General features: G+C 40.3%; 1 protein-coding gene across 1 annotated transcript in view; it reads left to right on the top strand.

Annotated features, from left to right (window-relative positions):
* Positions 1-17,396, top strand: part of ZDHHC7 (zinc finger DHHC-type palmitoyltransferase 7) — a 54,154-nt gene that overhangs the window by 29,873 nt on the left and 6,885 nt on the right. The window contains exons 3-6 of the mRNA XM_043985219.1: positions 3,956-4,287; positions 9,482-9,606; positions 13,942-14,038; positions 14,668-14,749. Coding sequence (XP_043841154.1) covers positions 3,973-4,287; positions 9,482-9,606; positions 13,942-14,038; positions 14,668-14,749 — 619 coding nt within the window. The 5' untranslated portion in view covers positions 3,956-3,972. The remainder of the gene's footprint in view (positions 1-3,955; positions 4,288-9,481; positions 9,607-13,941; positions 14,039-14,667; positions 14,750-17,396) is intronic.

Below are 17,396 nucleotides of genomic sequence, written 5' to 3'. Positions count from 1 at the left end.
AATTTTTACTAAAACAAAATTACTTTCATTGCATAACTTGAGGTCATATCTCTGTGATCACTATGAGAGTTGTTATAGAAGGGATTAAAAAAACACAGGTAATTTGATGTTAATTAGATGGACGTTGGACTCCTTTCTGACTCTGAGGCTCTGTGATTCAGTACTTCTAATCTGTGTGGCCTTGGTCAAGTTACTTAACCTCACTTTGTCTCAATTTCCTTGACTCTAAAATGAGGACAATGAACTAGATATGGTCCCTTCTAGACTTACATTCTGTGATCTTAGGAATTTGGGAATTGACATAGGACTTTTAAGAGTAGGAAGAAACTATCCTACATACAAATATGTAACTTCTTTTTTTTTTGCGGGGCAGTGAGGGTTAAGTGACTTGCCCAGGGTCACATAGCTAGTTAAGTGTCTGAGGCAGGATTTGAACTCAGGTCCTCCTGAATCCAGGGCCAGTGCTTTATCCACTGTGCCACCTAGCTGCCCCCATTGTAACTTCTTTATAAGATATCTTGTTCTTTTTATAGTGTAGATGTGGCTATCCTTTGGGCATAATTTATGAGTAAGATCACTGACATTGATTGTATTATGGATGTGATAAAATAATTGGATTTAGCAGACACTCAAAGACCCACCTGGAGATTAATCTAGACTGATTGAATCAAGTGAAAGTGATTGACTATTGATTAGCCTACTTCAAGTTAACTGGATTGTAATCACACCTGGCTAGACCTTAAGAGAGTATTGTTCTCAGAAACTAGACAGTGAACTCAACTTGAGAACACTTTCAAAGCCAATGGATTTGGATGACACCAACCAATCAGCTTGAAGCAGTGTGTAAGGCCTGCCTCTGTTCCAGACTTATAAAAAGCTTCCACAGTCAGCTTGCTGGAGAGTTTGTGATTGAAGCAGGCTTGTGGCAGAGGACTTGAGGCAGAGGACTTGAGGCAGAACCAGACCTCGAGGCAGAACCAGACCTCGAGGCAGAACCAGACCTCGAGGCAGAACCAGACCTCGAGGCAGAACCAGACCTCGAGGCAGAACCAGACCTCGAGGCAGAACCAGACCTCGAGGCAGAACCAGACCTCGAGGCAGAACCAGACCTCGAGGCAGAACCAGACCTCGAGGCAGAACCAGACCTCGAGGCAGAACCAGACCTCGAGGAAGAACCAGACCTCGAGGAAGAACCAGACCTCGAGGAAGAACCAGACCTCGAGGAAGAACCAGACCTCGATGGAACTCTAGGCTAGATAGGCCTTTTCTTAACCTTCTGAACTCCATGTGACTACCTGGTATGCTTTAATAAATGCTTAATGCCCAAAGACTGGTGCTAAAGCTTCTAATTTTGGTGACCACAATTTAGATTTTAAACATCACAGTTTGGCAACCACAAAGGGTTTGCTGAACCCCTCAACCTTCTGATCTTCACATTGGGTAAGAAATTTTATGTTTGTAAGTTTCTCCTATTTTCATTGATTTTATGTGCCTTTACCTTTAAATTTTCAATTGGATTCCTTCTACCCACTAAGTACCTAAGTACCTCTTAAGTACCTGCTTTTCTCTAGTTTAATTGGACAAACAGGGAATAAGATCATGTTAATGCTTCATTTTTGTGGATTTTCTATTTTGGTTTATCTTTAGCTGTTTTCATTTTTAATAACTTTATAAATCACTGGTATTATGAAAGAGAAAATAAACGGGTTGAAGAAAAACAAGAAAAACTTTATCATCATCATATTTCAAAAATCTGCTTCTATTGCTATAAACTGGGACTTATTTTGCTGAAATGCAGAAGTAGATAGCAAGATATTAATATGAGATGTGGAGATTTTAGATATCAAAATCAAAAATGCTCTGAATTCACTCAGAGAAATAATATCAGTTCAAATGTTACATAAATGTTTCCTTTTTATGCCATTGTATCTACATTTTTGTTTTTTTGGTTTTTGTTTGTTTGGTTTTTTGCAGGGCAATGAGGGTTAAGTGACTTGCCCAGGGTCACACAGCTAGTAAGTGTTAAGTGTCTGAGGCCGGCTTTGAACTAGGGTCCTTCTGAATCCAGGGCCGGTGTTCTATTCACTGCACCACCTAGCTGCCCCCTATTATCCTCATTTTAAATCCATATGAGACTTGGTTTATGGGAATTTACCATTTAAGACATTAATTGCCTTTACCCATGAGAGGAATACATACAGGAGCAGGCATTGAACTCTCACAGAAGGGGAGACACTTATGAAGTCCAGGTACTGCACTGACTTGGGAAAGACCAAAAGAACTGCTATTGGCAAGAGCTGAGGTTGGCTTCTTTTGGCTCCATTTCCCCACAATATTGTACCTAGGGATCTACAGGTTCCTGGAGGTCTCTCAAATGAGACAATGTAGATCGCTAGAAGTTTTCATCCCACCCATCTCATTCTACACCTGGCTTCTATTCCCCTTCCAATATGCCTGATGCCATGGACATCTCAGTCCCATGCATCTGATTAAGTCTGACTCAGTTTCCTCATGGACATATCTCCCATCCACCCATTTTAAGCCTGACATACTTCATGGGATGTATATATTGCTCAAGTGTGGAATGCTTATATCCCATCAATTCTCTATTCTTTTATGGTAATCCCCATAATTATCTCAGATGTCATGATAAATACAGTGTTGGATTTGGCCTTGACATCTGTTACCAATTATATTAGATTTTAAAATTTGAGGATAGGGGGTAGCTAGGTGTTGTAGTGGATAAAACACTGGCCCTGGAGTCAGGAGTACCTGAGTTCAAATCCGACCTCAGACACTTAATACTTACTAGCTGTGTGACCCTGGGCAAGTCACTTAATCCCCATTGCCCCCCAAAAAACCCCCAACAAAACAAAAAATTTGAGGCTAATTAGGCAGATGATACAAAAAGTGATGAAATGAAGATTAAAAAAAAATTCTTGTCTTCTCAATTCATGTTTTTAAGAACTTTCATTGTTTGATTTGATTATTGACAAAGCTATTTTAAAGTTGTGTTAAGCTCAATTTTGTAGGAAACTTTTCCTAACTAATTACCAGCATCTACACATTTGAAATACCTGAAAAGACTTCCATTCCATGACTACACCCAGAGGATATCCCAAGAATCATCTGAGAAAAGACTTCCGAAGACTTAATTATTTTTTTACTGTTTCACCAAGGAACACCTCTTCCTAGAAGAAACAAAGAGGGGGATGTGATGAAATAATGGGATTTAGCAGATACTCAAAGACCCACCTGGAGATTAATCTAGACTGATTGAATCAAGTGAAAGTGATTGACTGTTGATTAGCCTACTTCTAGTTAACTGGATTGTAATCACACCTGGCTAGCCCATAAGAAGGTATTGTTCTCAGAAGCTAGACTGTGAACTCAACTTGAGAACACCTTCAAAGTCAATGGATTTGGATGACGCCAACCAATCAGCTTGAAGCAGTGTGTAAGGCCCGCCTCTGTTCCAGACCTATAAAAAGCTTTCACAGTCAGCTTGCTGGAGAGTTTGTGATTGAAGCAGGCTTGTGGCAGAGGACTTGAGGAAGAACCAGACCTCGCTGGAACTCTAGGCTAGATAGGCCTTTTCTTAACTTTCTGAACTCCATGTGAATACCTGGTATGCTTTAATAAATGCTTAATGCCCAAAGACTGGTGCTAAAGCTTCTAATTTTGGTGACCACAATTTAGATTTTAAACATCACATGGACAAGGATGAGAACATCAACACCATTGTAATTCAGAGTAGAAGTAATGAGTTATTTTTGGTCCTTTGGTATCTGTATTTTCAAACCTAAATTGCATTTTAAAAGAACCATGGGGAAAATTAATTTTGTACATTCTATTCAGGATGGCCTATGTTGTAGCACAGTGGACAGCTCTGGTGTTTCTTGGTTTTTATGCTTTGTTTGTATGTACACAGACATTGCCTTTCTCCTGTCTGCAGGGTAAGCCCAGGGAATCATGCAGTCCTCAGGGCACAGGTTCCGTGACATGGAGCATCACCCCCTTCTTGGTGACAATGAGAATTATGATTCCTCCTCCTCCTCCTCCTCTGAAGCTGATGCTGCAGATAGAATTTGGTTCATCCGAGATGGCTGCGGGATGGTCTGTGCTGTCATGACGTGGCTCCTAGTTGTCTATGCAGACTTTGTTGTGACTTTTGTCATGTTGCTGCCTTCCAAAGACTTTTGGTACTCCGTGATCAACGGTGTTGTTTTTAACTGCTTGGCAGTTCTGGCCCTGTCATCTCATCTGAGGACTATGCTAACTGACCCTGTAAGTATGAGTCTTCCTAGTGATAGCTTCTCTTATTGTGTTCAATTTAGCCGGCTCCTTTGGTGCCAAGGCTGAGTATTTCTTGTTCATTTGATTGTAAATTTTTGTTTATATGAGTTTCCTGAATGCATGGCATTTAAATCATGTTAAATTAGAAAAAAGAAATGTGAGAGTCATCACAGTTCAGTCGGTACAACACTAGCCTGGGAGTTAGGAGGCTTGGGACACTTAGTGAGTTTGGAGGAGCCTCTTTACAGCTCTGGGCTTCAGTCACTTTCTTTTATAAAGTCAGATTGGGACTAGGTGATCTCTATTAGATTCCTTTTGCTTGGGAAGTTCTGATTGTATAAATTGGGTGGCGGTGGGATCGCAGTCTTGTAGTAGCTTGTAGAGCTTTGGACCTCTTCTGTTCCCTCTTTGGCTGTTTTTTGTTCTTGTGCTTTGGAATTATTTGTAATATAACTACTCTAAAGGGAGGGAGAGGGAGGCAGTAAGTATTAAGTGTCTGTTATATACCAGGCATTGTGCTAAGGGCTGTACAAATGTATCTCCTTTGATCCTCACAACAACCCCAGAACTTATTTTCTCCATTTTTTTACACTTGAAACTGAGACAAACAGAGGTTAAGTGATTTGCCCAGGGTCACATAGCTAAGTAAGTGACTGAAGCTCAACTTGAAACTCAGATTTTCCTTATTCCAAGCCCAGGGCTCTATCTACTGTGTCACCTAGAATGCATTTCATTTGTGGTCTGAGCTCTACTGTGGCGTATCCTACCCAAGTTCTGGCCTTGTTCTGTCCTTCCTCAGCTGCTACCAAATCCCCAAGCCTGAAGTTAGTGGACTGGCTGTGATTTTGGTAGCAGAAACTCGAGAGTATTTATTTAGTCTTTAATATTCTGAGTAGGGGATAAAGAGTGAGTTAAGTTTGAGTCAGTGATGGAGTAGTGTATTAAAATCCCTCTTATCTAAGGGCAACATTTTCAGGAAAAGTCATTGAGAACCTGATTAGTTACCCAGAAGTGAGTGAAAAGGGTCACAAAGTGTCTGGAAAAAGTCCATGTACTACTACTGCCTATGGTTCTCTCCATAGCAGAAGGCCTTAGAACTTGTTGGTATTATTTTAAATGTATCATTACTAATGGACATAGATTGAGCACCCCTCCTGTGCTGAAGTCATTGTGTTAGGCACTGGAGTATGCAAAGAGATAAGAAGCATAGGCCCTGCTGTTGGGACTGATACTCTAGTTGGTTAGATAATATGTGTGCCTCCACACAGATTATGCAATAAACCGCAGGAATTACTTGGTACATCAAGGTTAAGTGATGGGCCTAGGTTTGCAAAGCTGGCTAGTGTTAGAGGAGCAGTTGAAAGCCCACACTCTACCCTGTTGCATTCTCTGTGCATTAGAAGATGGATACTCTTACAGGGAGCTGCTGGAGGGTGCTACCCCCAAGGGTGCTGCTGCAGCTCATTCAGAACCAGCAGTTAGGCCCAATTTTGACATTGTCTGGTCATTGGGAAACCATTTTGTTTCTTAGAGCCTTTAATTTCCCCATCTGGAAAATGGTAACAATATTAATTTACATGAGTTGTTGTGAGGAAAGTGCTTTAAAATACTATCTAAATCTCTCGTCTTTAGTTATCACCAGCTTGGTTACCTGGTTTTGCAGACTAGAACAGGTTAGAAGTAATAAATTGATATTTAGGAAAATTTAAAACAAAGCAAAAATAACCCCCCAGACAGCTGTAAAAGTGCACTAATCTGGGGATTAGTCAGCAAACATTTATTAGGCACCTGTTTGGGTCTGGTACTGTGCTAAGCACCAGACATACAGATATGAGAAAAAGAAAGCTAGTCCTTTCCCTCAAGGTGCTTACAGTCTAGTGGGGGAAGATAATACAGAGAAAGCTAGAAAGCAGAGAAGGTGCCTGACATGGAAGCGTGATGGAGAGCTTTAAGAAGTCCCCAAGCAGAGGGCAGCTAGATGGTGCAGTGGTAAAGCGCCAGCCCTGGATTCAGGAGTACCTGGGTTCAAATCCGGCCTCAGACACTTGACACTTACTACCTATGTGACCCTGGGCAAGTCACTTAACCCCCATTGCCCTGCAAAAAAAACCCCAAAAAACAAAAAAACAAACCAAACAAATAAGTCCCCAAGCAGTGTGGCCGTGGTGCAGGGCACTGAGGTGTCTGAGCTGAGCCTCTTCCTTCAGTGGGGCTTTGGAGGTCGTGGCTCCACCCTCTAGGCAGAGGACATGGGTGGAGATAATAAATAGCCTGTGTACGCATACAAGAATCTAATGGTCAGGGTAATTATTTGAATAGGCTTCTTGGGGTGATTCTGTCTGTTTAGGAAGTTTATCCTATCTCATTTGTATCTTTGGGGACCTAAAACATTGTAAAAAGTCAGCAGAAAACTAAGTTATGTTTTTGTCCGAGTAGCTAGAGTCTCATTTCATTCCTGGGACATAGCATTTTGCCCAAGGCAAAAAAAAAAAAAGTAGCATCTTTGAAGAAATTGGAGAAAAAATTCTTTTCTAGCACAATATTACAAGCCCAAGATTATTGTGTTTATGTGTAATCTTTAAGCTTAGTCGTTCTCCTCAGAGATAAATGTGATTAAGGGTACCTTTAGTAAAGAGGCAGCTAGGTGGCTTAGTGGATAGAGCACTGGGCTTGGAGTCAGGAAGACTGGAGTTCAAATCTGGCCTCAGACAGACTTTGACTTAATCCACTGGAGAGGGAAATGGTAAACCACTCCAGTATCTTTGCCAAGAACTCTCCATGGACAATATTGGTGTGCTGTGGGCCACAGGATCACAAAGTCAGACAAGTAACCGAACACCTTCAGTAAAAACACACACACACACACACACACACACACAACTGTGGGTTTTTTTTTGTGTTTTTTAGCATTTATATATGTATGTACATATGTCAGATTTTCAGAAACATTCATTTTTTTCTGTACTAAACTGCATCTTGGTTGCAAAAATGAAGGTGTTTAGTGACACTTGGAAATCTCGGTCTAATTCAGTTCCTGTTATAAAACTCTGGTTATTCAAACCATTTTCTTGTGTGGCTATATGCAAAACGATGAGAAGTTATAAAATAATATACCTTCAGTTGAAACAAACATTAAATAAGCACCAACTCTGTGCTAGGTACTAGCAAAGAACTGAATTTGTTTAGAATAAGTTCATTAAAATTCACAAAATCCAAGGATTAACCCCAACTATTTTGATCAACTGTAGTGAGAAACTTGACCGTGTCTTAGGGTCCTCACCTACAAAACAAAGGGATTTGACTGGATGATGCTCCTCTTCATCATACCTTGTCATAAGGATTGAAATTGATCAAGATATGTTTTGGAAATATATAAATTCCCACTCAATTTAACATGCGGAATGTTTACATGTTCTCTTCCTGCCTGTTATCATCCTTTACAGCTTTCCTTATCACTGGTCAGCAGAAAACATCACCATGTTCTTGGTATGCCAGATTTATAAATTCTTCCAGTTGTGACCCCCTTTGAAATATCTCAAATTTGCCCCTTTTTTTTTCTTTGCAGGGAAATGAAGGTTAAATGATTTGCCCAGGGTTACACAGCTAGTGTCAAGTGTCTGCAGTTGGGTTTGAACCTAGGTCCTCCTGAATCCATGGCTGGTGCTTTATCCGCTGCACCACCTAGCTGCACCCCCCCTGCCTCTTCATATTTACCACTTTTAATCTGTACTTTTCATTATCTGGAGCTTTCATTATGACAGAGTCTTGGCCATTGTTATTCAATGTTTGTTTGACAAATATTTGCAGAGAGCCTTCTCTATGTGAGATATTTTTTAGGATACATACAGTCAGAGTTCCTGCCCTGAGGGAATATACGATCTTACTGATTCTTACTAATCCCATGGGGCTCCTTAACTTTTTGAGGTCCCTCCTAGAAAATCAGCATCTAATAGTGTTTTTAATCATATCATACCATTCCCTTGCTTAAAGAGATAAATGTTGTAGTGCTTCATAGGTCGATTTTCTCTCAATGTAGATTACAGCTCATTCATGCCATTTGACCCTATATGATTTTTGTCCATGTTCACACTAATAAATTTTCCTCAGAAGACCCACCCAAAATGCTAGGTGTTTTCCTTTAATTCTTTTTACATCTGGAAAGTACCAGGATAGCATTTGGACTCTAGCTGATCCTTTTCTTGGATACAAGATGTCTTTGAGTTATGGTTACTTGATTGATGAACTGGTTCTGATGACTGCCTCTTGTATTCTACCTAAACTCAATGTATGATTCTTACCTTTTCTACTTTTGCCTTACTTAATATGCCCTTTCTGACTCCGGATTCAGCATTCTTTCCACTGTACCACACTAGAGGAGCTTTTAAAAATTTTGGGTGTGTGGGTAGAGGGGATTGAGCCATTTTTCTTCCTTTGGGGTTTTTATGTGTATTCTGTTTGCTTGTTGAGGGCACAGAAGAACCTTATTGCTTCTGATCCTTTCACACCAATGTCTAGGATCAGTTTCCTGAAATAAAACTTGTATTATTAGTATTTGTTTTTAAAAAGAGTGACAGTCATTTTAAAGTGGAGGAAGTGGCATAAGCAAAGACATGGTAGAAATAAGCAAAGCATCCATAGGATACAGCAGAAAAGAGTGACTAGAAAGAAAGAAAAGGGTGACTAGAGTGAAGGGAAATCAATTGGGAACATTTGAATGTTCTTCATGGCAGATTGAGCTAGACACATAGATTTTAGAATATAAGCTAAATACTTTATTTTAAGGCAAATGTTGTTCATAGCAGTTCTCATTTGTACCTGCTATTGAAATTGTGTATGAACATAACTTATAAGTATACTTTTCATTCATGTGGGCTGGGGAGTTGGGCGGAGTTGATTATTTCTAATATTAAACTGCCATTAAGTTGGAATACCTTAATGCTAGCCTAAGAGTTGACTTAGCCTGTAGTACAGATTTGGCTAAGCCTAGAAAACAATGAAGATTCTTTATTTGGCTTGGGGAGGGTTTGAGATTTGGTAAATTGTGGAATTTCTTCACAAAAATCTTTTGATGGTGGCCTTTTGTGGAAGTGGCCAAGGCTGTGTTCATATAGAATACCTGTTCAGAAGCTAGCACATCCACGAAGACACATTTTTGATGCTTCTTCTCTGACTTCTCACCCTGTAGGGGGCGGTCCCCAAAGGCAATGCTACTAAAGAGTACATGGAGAGTCTGCAGCTAAAGCCTGGTGAGGTGATCTACAAGTGTCCCAAGTGTTGCTGTGTCAAGCCCGAGCGTGCACACCACTGCAGGTAGAAGCTCCTGGGGGCTTGTGGGGTGTTTATCAGCAGCCTGGGCACTATGGTGCACTGCTCCCTCTTAAAAAAATGTGAACTCAAACTCTGATTAGGTCACCAATGCACTCTCTAGAAGAGACTATTTCTTTGAGAAAGATCTGGAATACCAAAACTCAAAGGCAATGGCATTTAGATTTTTAGAATTTTATTCAGTAATGTGTTATCAGAATTATCAGAGATAATTCATAAATTTTATAATATAGTCATCAAATGTAACTGATAACTAAAGTGATATTAAGGTCATTTACATAGATCATGCTAAACTTCGTGTGTTCATGGAGGAAAGTAGTGGCTTAGATCATCATCTATCTCCATAGGTAGTTCTCTTTGGCTTTGAGGTGCCAAGTTATGATGACTTCAGTTGGGGAGGCACCAGAGACTGGGAGAGGAATTAGAGCAGACTTGCACTTAAACTGCAGTCATCCATGGCTAATATTAAGTTGCTTAAACTTCCTTGGATATAGATCATCTGGATAATGGGGGAAATGGTAAGCAGAGTAGTCAGCTAGAAGGCCAGGTTTGTATTGAGGAGACCTGAGTTCCAATTCTGCCTTGTTGGCTATGTGCTCAGGAGCAAGTCATTTTACCTTTGAGCATTAGTGGTTTTTTCTAATCAGTGAAATGTGATTAATAAAACTAACCCTGAGTCACTTGTAAAGAAAGTGCTTTATTGACCATAAAAGAGAAATGAGCTTTTAGGAATCTATGAGATGATAATACTCCCTGTTTTCTTTATCTGTTAAAAGGAAGAGGTTGAACTAGATTTCTAACATCTCTCCTATGGATATGTTATCATTATTATTGTATGCTCAAAGCTCTTAAGAAGGTTGATAATCCATGTACACTAACTAAAATGACCATATTCAGGCCGATCACTCAGCTGAAACTGCTAAATCCAGTGAGGACATCTTCTTATTCTTCATCCCTCTTGATTTCTTAGGAGATGAAACACTCTAACCACTCTCTTCTCCTGGATATTTTTCCTCTCAGATTTTTATATTACTCTTCTCTCTTGGTTACCTCCCTCCTGTCTAGCTATTCCTTTTCAATCTCCTTTGCCTGGATGATGACTCAAGTCTGATGACCTAACTTTACCCTCTCCTCCTTCCCCTCTTTCCCCGCTCTTGATGATAGCATCAGGTACCATGGGTTCACTTATCTATATGTAGATGGCCCTTAGGTCTGTTCACCCTTTGTCTCTCTTCTCCCCTCTGCCACATTCTCATAGTGCTAATCAACCATGATACATTACAAGTCCAGCCCCTCCCTCCCCACCCCCAAACCTAGTCCTCTTTCTAACTTTGATATTTCTTTCAAAAGCACCAAAACTCTTCCAGTCTCCTGAGTTCCCAACCTTGGTGTCTTCTCTTTCCCCTCTCTCAATCCTATATCAAAGCAGTTGCAGTCTTTCTGTCCACTTTTAACACAGGGCCACCACCCTAGTTTAGCCCCACAGTACCTCTCCCCTTTTAATTGGTTTCCCTTCCTCTGTTCTTTTCCTTCTTCAATCCATTCTCCATATTGCTGTCAAGTAACACAGCTTTGACTTTTACAATCCTTCCTCAGCTTGCTCCAGTGGCTCCTTGTTGCTGCTTTGGTCAAGTACCAAATTTCTGTTTTGCGTTTTCAGTCTGGCTCTAGTCTACATTTCAAGGCTTATTAAACATTACTCCCCTTCACAGAGAATATATGAGTGTTCTATTGACTTTCTTGTTCCTTATGCTGGATATCTCGTGTATTGTCTCTATTCTTCTGCCCTGGTTGTTCTCTTCTCCACTCCCTTCTCACTGCCACTTAGAATACTCTGGCTTTGGGGCAGCTAGGTTGTGTAGTAGATAAGAGTACCAGCCCTGGAGTCAGGAATACCTTACTTCAATATAGCCTCAGACTCTTACTAGCTGTGTGACCCTGGAAAAGTCACTTAGTACCCCCCATCCCTCCAAAAAAGAATGCCCTGGCTTCCATCAAAGACATCCTTATTTAGCATTTTAAGGTTTACATAGTTCATTTTCTCACAACTCCACTGTAAAGTAAGCAGTGCTGATATTATTAATACAGTTGAAGAAACTGTGGCTTCAGAGAGGTAACGGATCAAAACCAGAATTCATACCAGATACCCTGACTCCAAGCCCACAGTCATCATTATATACTGCTGGATGGCTATCTGAATTCCAGCTGGAAATTTGGAAAATTATTGGAATTGTGGCTGTATTTTATTTTTTAGCAGTGAACTTATTACTGAATTCTCAAGTAATATCATTCCATTGCATCTTAGCATTTTTTCAAATACCTGTGGTACTTAGAAGATAGTCTACTACAAAAGTAACTTATGTTCATTCAAAAACTATTTGTATAGACTAAAGCAGTGATTTCTAGCCTTTTCAACAATGATCCTATTGTAATGCCAAAAATTTCAGAGACTCCTGGTTAATAAGTTGTATTGTTAATAGTTGTCTCCTAAGGAAATAGCTAATGGTAGAAGGCTACTATAGGGGTTAGTTAGGTGGCACAGTGGATAAAGCTCCGGCCCTAGATTCAGGAAGACCTGAGTTCAAATCTGTCCTCAGACACTTGAACCTGGGCAAGTCACTTAACCTTCTTTGCCCCACAAAAAAATAAACAATTCATTTAAATTACAAAAAAAAAAAAGGCTGCTATGGATTCATTAACCCATTTCATGAGTAACAATTTTTTTTAATACCAGCATTTATGTTTAAAAGTGACATAAGTGGGGCAGCTAGGTGGCACAGTAGATAGAGCACTGGCCCTGGATTCAGGAGTGCCTGAGTTCAAATCCAGCCTCAGACACTTAACACTTACTAGCTGTGTGACCCTGGGCAAGTCACTTAACCCCAATTGCCTCACTTAAAAAAAAGTGACATAAGTGAGATCTTTTGAGATCTAAGGTTTGTTTAGGCAGCATTAAAGTAACAGTACTTGCATATATAACCTATATCAGATTACTTGCTGTCTTGGGGAGGCGGGGAGGGAGGGAAAAAAATTTGAAACTAGAAATCTTATAAAAACAAATGTTGAAAACTATCTCTACATGTAACTGGAAAATAATAAAATACTTTTATAATTTAAAAAAAATAACAGTACTTGGTACATGTAGAGATTCACAGGCCTTTTCTGGGAATTTTGCAAACCATTGCTTTGGAGATATGTCACTATAAATATGTATGGATTGGTTTTTACGTGGGTACAGGAAGGCTGGCAGTCCTGAACTTCAGTATAGAAACAGCCATTTGAAGTGACTCCTGGCTGTGTTACTCCAGCGATTGTTTTTTGCTGTTGGATCTGCTGCTGCCTATAATTCTCCCCTCCCTTTTGAGCCCCAGTTCCTAATCCTAGATTAGGACAGAGCAGGTTCTTCCTCGACTGGCAAGCTGTGGGTGGTAGGGGCTGGGATAAGGTACGTTCTCATTGTCCTCTCCTCCCAATCCCCCATCAGCACCCACTGTGGTCAGTGTTGTCTTAACTGGTATTTTCTCTCCTTCCAGTTTCTATCAGTGAGTTTTCTTTTGATAGGGATATAAATCTTCTGTCCTTTTTGTGCCCAAAGAGGCTCTCTGCTTTAAGTAGAAACAACAATCCTCCTTAGAGTCAGCAGACTTAGATTTTTTTTTTTTTTTGCGGGGCAATGGGGGTTAAGTGACTTGCCCAGGGTCACACAGCTAGTAAGTGTCAAGTGTCTGAGGCTGGATTTGAACTCAGGTACTCCTGAATCCAGGGCCGGTGCTCTATCCACTGCGCCACCTAGCTGCCCCTACCAGACTTAGATTTTTAAGATCAGGTTTAGGCTACTATTGACTCTGGGCCAGGCTCCCTCTTTTCAGCATTGGTTTCCCCAATACACAAAAAGGGATAAAAATATTGGTACTGCTTTACCTCTCAGGGTTGCTGTGAGCAGATCACCTTGCAAAAGTCTTCTGTCTCTGTCAGCTTTTAAAAGACTCAACATAATTATCTGGGGTCACCTTTGTCTTCTCTTAGTAGTCTAAGTGAAAAGGGAAGGTGAGGGGGCCATGGGATAAAGGTTTTGTTTTCCAGTTGTAGCTAAGGAGAAAACCTCTGAAGGGAGAAGGGCTTGCTACAGGAACAGGAAGGTGGGGAAGAAGTGTTGAGACTTTATTCTTAATATTGTTAATAATGTTAAATATTGTTAATATTTTAGTTTACTTTAACTTCCTTTCTCCCTATTTTCTGTCTTTTTGTTTTAGTTGTGTTATTCTGATCCTTTTCTGTACTACAATATTAAAAAAAATTTTTTTAACCTCTTTTTTCCAGTATTTGTAAGCGATGTATTCGGAAGATGGATCACCACTGCCCATGGGTGAACAATTGTGTGGGAGAAAAGAATCAGAGGTTTTTTGTGCTCTTTACAGTGAGTAAAAATCAACTTTTGGTAGTTCATGGTGATTATCATACTCTTGACCAAATTGGCTTTTGGCAGGTACATTTCTCCTAGGATTGAGCCAGCTCTTCCCCAGCTTCCTTCCCAGTAAGGCACAAACCGTAGCAGTTGTGTGGCTGCTAGTTATGTGCTGCATGTATTCTCTCTCTCTCTGTCTCTGTCTCTGTCTCTCTTTTTTTTTTTTTGTGAGGCAGTTTTGGGGTTAAGTGACTTGCCCAGGGTCACACAGCCAGTAAGTGTCAAGTGGCTGAGGCTGGATTTGAACTCAGGTCCTCCTGAATCCAGGGCCAGTGCTTTCTCCACTGTGCCACCCAGCTGCCCCTCATGTATTCTCTCTAGGCCTGGACCATAAAGGTGTCTCTCATCCTAGATCAAAAATACTCATCCTCTGCCGCTCTCCATTGTGACCTTGGGGTGCCAGTAAATGTCACACTATTTAATTTCAAGGATTTAAAAATATAAAACTTTTATCACTGTGTGCTTAGTGCATTCATTTTACTTGATGCTTGGACCTGAATAGAAAGCTATTGTCCATCCATCTTTTCTGTTTGTAGCAGATCACTGCCTTACGGTTCCCTTCTACTTTTTTTCTCATGCAGATGTATATAGCCCTGTCTTCAGCTCATGCTCTGATCCTGTGTGGATTTCAGTTTTTTTCCTGTGTCCGCGGGCAGTGGACAGGTAAGCAGATACATGTGTGTAAAAATTGTTTGTAGAAATACAGAAATAACATTACCATACTGGTGAATGTGCAAAGAAACAAAATATTACACTCAGTGGCAAACACGTTAAAGAAGAGATATACTAAGTTTTCGGGAGAACATTTTTTGCTGTCACTTTGAATGCTTTTTTAGGATGAGATTTTCTTTACATTATGACACCAAGACTTTCTACTTCTAGTACCACAGTGAAGCCATATAGTCAACTTTCACTCACAATAATACACATTTTTGACTCTTTGGAGGGTTATATAATTTGCTTGTTGCAGATACTGTGTCTACATAGAAATGAATATTATTTTTTGCCATCCATTAGAGTATTATTCCTACCAAAAATTTCTCCCTTTTTCAGTTCATTTGTTTAGAAAAAAATTTATTCTCTTTACAGTGTTGACATGAAGGCCCGTCCTACTTTAATGAAATTTATTTTTCTCACCCTCTTCCTCTTGCCTCCTTTATCCATGGGCTTTCCATGGGCTTCATCAGGGGGAAGTGGTTGTTGCCTTGTGTCCCCTCAGGCCCAATTACCTTTCCTTTGTCAACTACACCTCTCACTGTTCTTAGGCAATTCACTTGTACATCCAGTGATTGGTTACAGAGGGCCTGGTCTGTGTAAATTTATGATTACTACTGGAAAAAAACCCACCCTCAAAAGCATTTATCTAGTAACGTGCATGTATTCAGTGTGAATCCCCATTCGCTGAAGTTGAGTGTTGTGATGAGGTGTGAGTAAGGACAGAGTGACTCCTTCCAAAGGACTAGCTCTGAATGAGGATGGAATGTCAGGCGTCTGACTTGGTTCAGGGACATAGTTTAGATTTTGTGTGAGCTTTGAATGATTGATAGCATCCTTGATTAGGACGGCCTTGCTAATGAGTAAAAACATTACCAGCCCACACTTTTTTTTTTTAACCAAATTACCTTCACTAGTAAGAGAGAGAGAAAAATAAATTAATAATTTCTTTTACTCATTGTCAATATTTCTGTTTCTTTTTAAGTGCAAGAAACTTGGGACATTTATTTTCCTTTGGGATAAGACTTGACACTAAACCATTTTTTTTTTTTTTGTGAGGCAATTGGGGTTAAGTGACTTGCCCAGGATCACACAGCTAGTAAGTGTTAAGTGTCTGAGGTTGGCTTTGAACTCAGGTCCTCCTGACTCCAGGGCCGGTGCTCTATCCACTGCGCCACCTAGCTGCCCCTAAACCATTTTTAGAAAGATTGGTGTGCTGTCTTTCTCTAAAAATCAAAAGAGAAGTTCAGTTTTTCTTAAAGCTTACCCTCGGTGTTTTCTGTGGAGAAGGGATAAATTTTATGACACAGTAGCTAAGTGACATACAGTCATATCTGTTCGAAGAGAGTGCTAAGGAAACAGTAGCTTGAACAATCAAAAAATCATTTGTATTTTGCTTGACTTTGATATCCTGGAAATTTACAAGACTTTTTAAAAAGTCACATGATAGGGGCAGCTAGGTGGCAGAGTGGATAGAACACTGGCCCTGGAGTCAGGAGGACCTGAGTTCAAATCTGGCCTCAGACACTTGACACTTCCTAGCTGTGTGATCCTGGGCATGTCACTTAACCCCAGTTGCCAAACACCCCCCCCCCCCCAAGTCACATGATAGTTCAAGTAAGGAGAAACTGGAAAGTTGTCCAGTTTTCCCATCCTGTGCCCCATCTCCCTCATCTCCCTCCATTAACCTCTCAGACTGATAGGAACACCAGCTTGAGCAGTGCTCGATTACCTGTGTTAGCTCACTGTGTGTCTGGTTTAGCTCTTCCCTGGGTGAGTTAAGGGGTTAGGGTTGGTAATTCTGATTTTGTTTAAAAGGCCTTTCCTGGTGGATGAATCAGGGTGGGGAGAGGAGAGACACCTCCAAGTTACTGAGTTCCAAATGCTATTGTTCAAGAATGCAGTGGTCTCCTCCACTGTCTCAAACCTTTCCTTTGGGCTTCTGCTGAATTGCAGGCTGCATGCAGTTAGTCAATGGAAGAGGTGAGAGCTAACTAGGTAGAGGTGAGAAATGCAGCCTGGGCCACAGGGAAACAATACTTCTGGGCTAGAACTATGAGAAAGTCTTGATTGTGCAGACACTTCTTAATATGAGAAACAACAGAAAGTATTGGACTTATATTTTGCCACTTTTCTCATTTAGAGCCCAAGAGTGGAAGAAAATTAGTTTCCAGTCCTTCATTTAAGCTGATTGAGACTAAGAAGTAAAAAGATTAATTTTTTCAACACACAGAATTAGGCATGTATCATATATGTCTATAGTTTTGTATGTAGTATAAAAATAATTCTTTGTTTACATAAGGAAAAATGGCTTTTAACTCGAATAATTTAGAATGTGAACCACCATATGCATGTTTGTTTAGAGTGAGACCTAAACCATTTATTTTCTCGGTAGCCTAGTGAGGGCTACCTTGAATTAGTTACCATTTGAATGAATAATTGCTTGATTATGCTATGCCATTCTCTATTTTTTTTTGTTTGTTTTTAGTGAGGCAATTGGGGTTAAGTGACTTGCCCAGGGTCACATAGCTAGTAAGTGTTAAGTGTCTGAGGCCAGATTTGAACTCAGGTACTCCTGACTCCAGGGCCAGTGCTC

Source organism: Dromiciops gliroides, chromosome 2 (genome assembly GCF_019393635.1).
Source record: "Dromiciops gliroides isolate mDroGli1 chromosome 2, mDroGli1.pri, whole genome shotgun sequence".
Taxonomy (NCBI): Eukaryota; Metazoa; Chordata; class Mammalia; order Microbiotheria; family Microbiotheriidae; genus Dromiciops; species Dromiciops gliroides.
The sequence above is the reverse complement of the archived record's forward strand: the minus strand, read 5'-3'. Positions and strand labels throughout refer to the sequence as shown.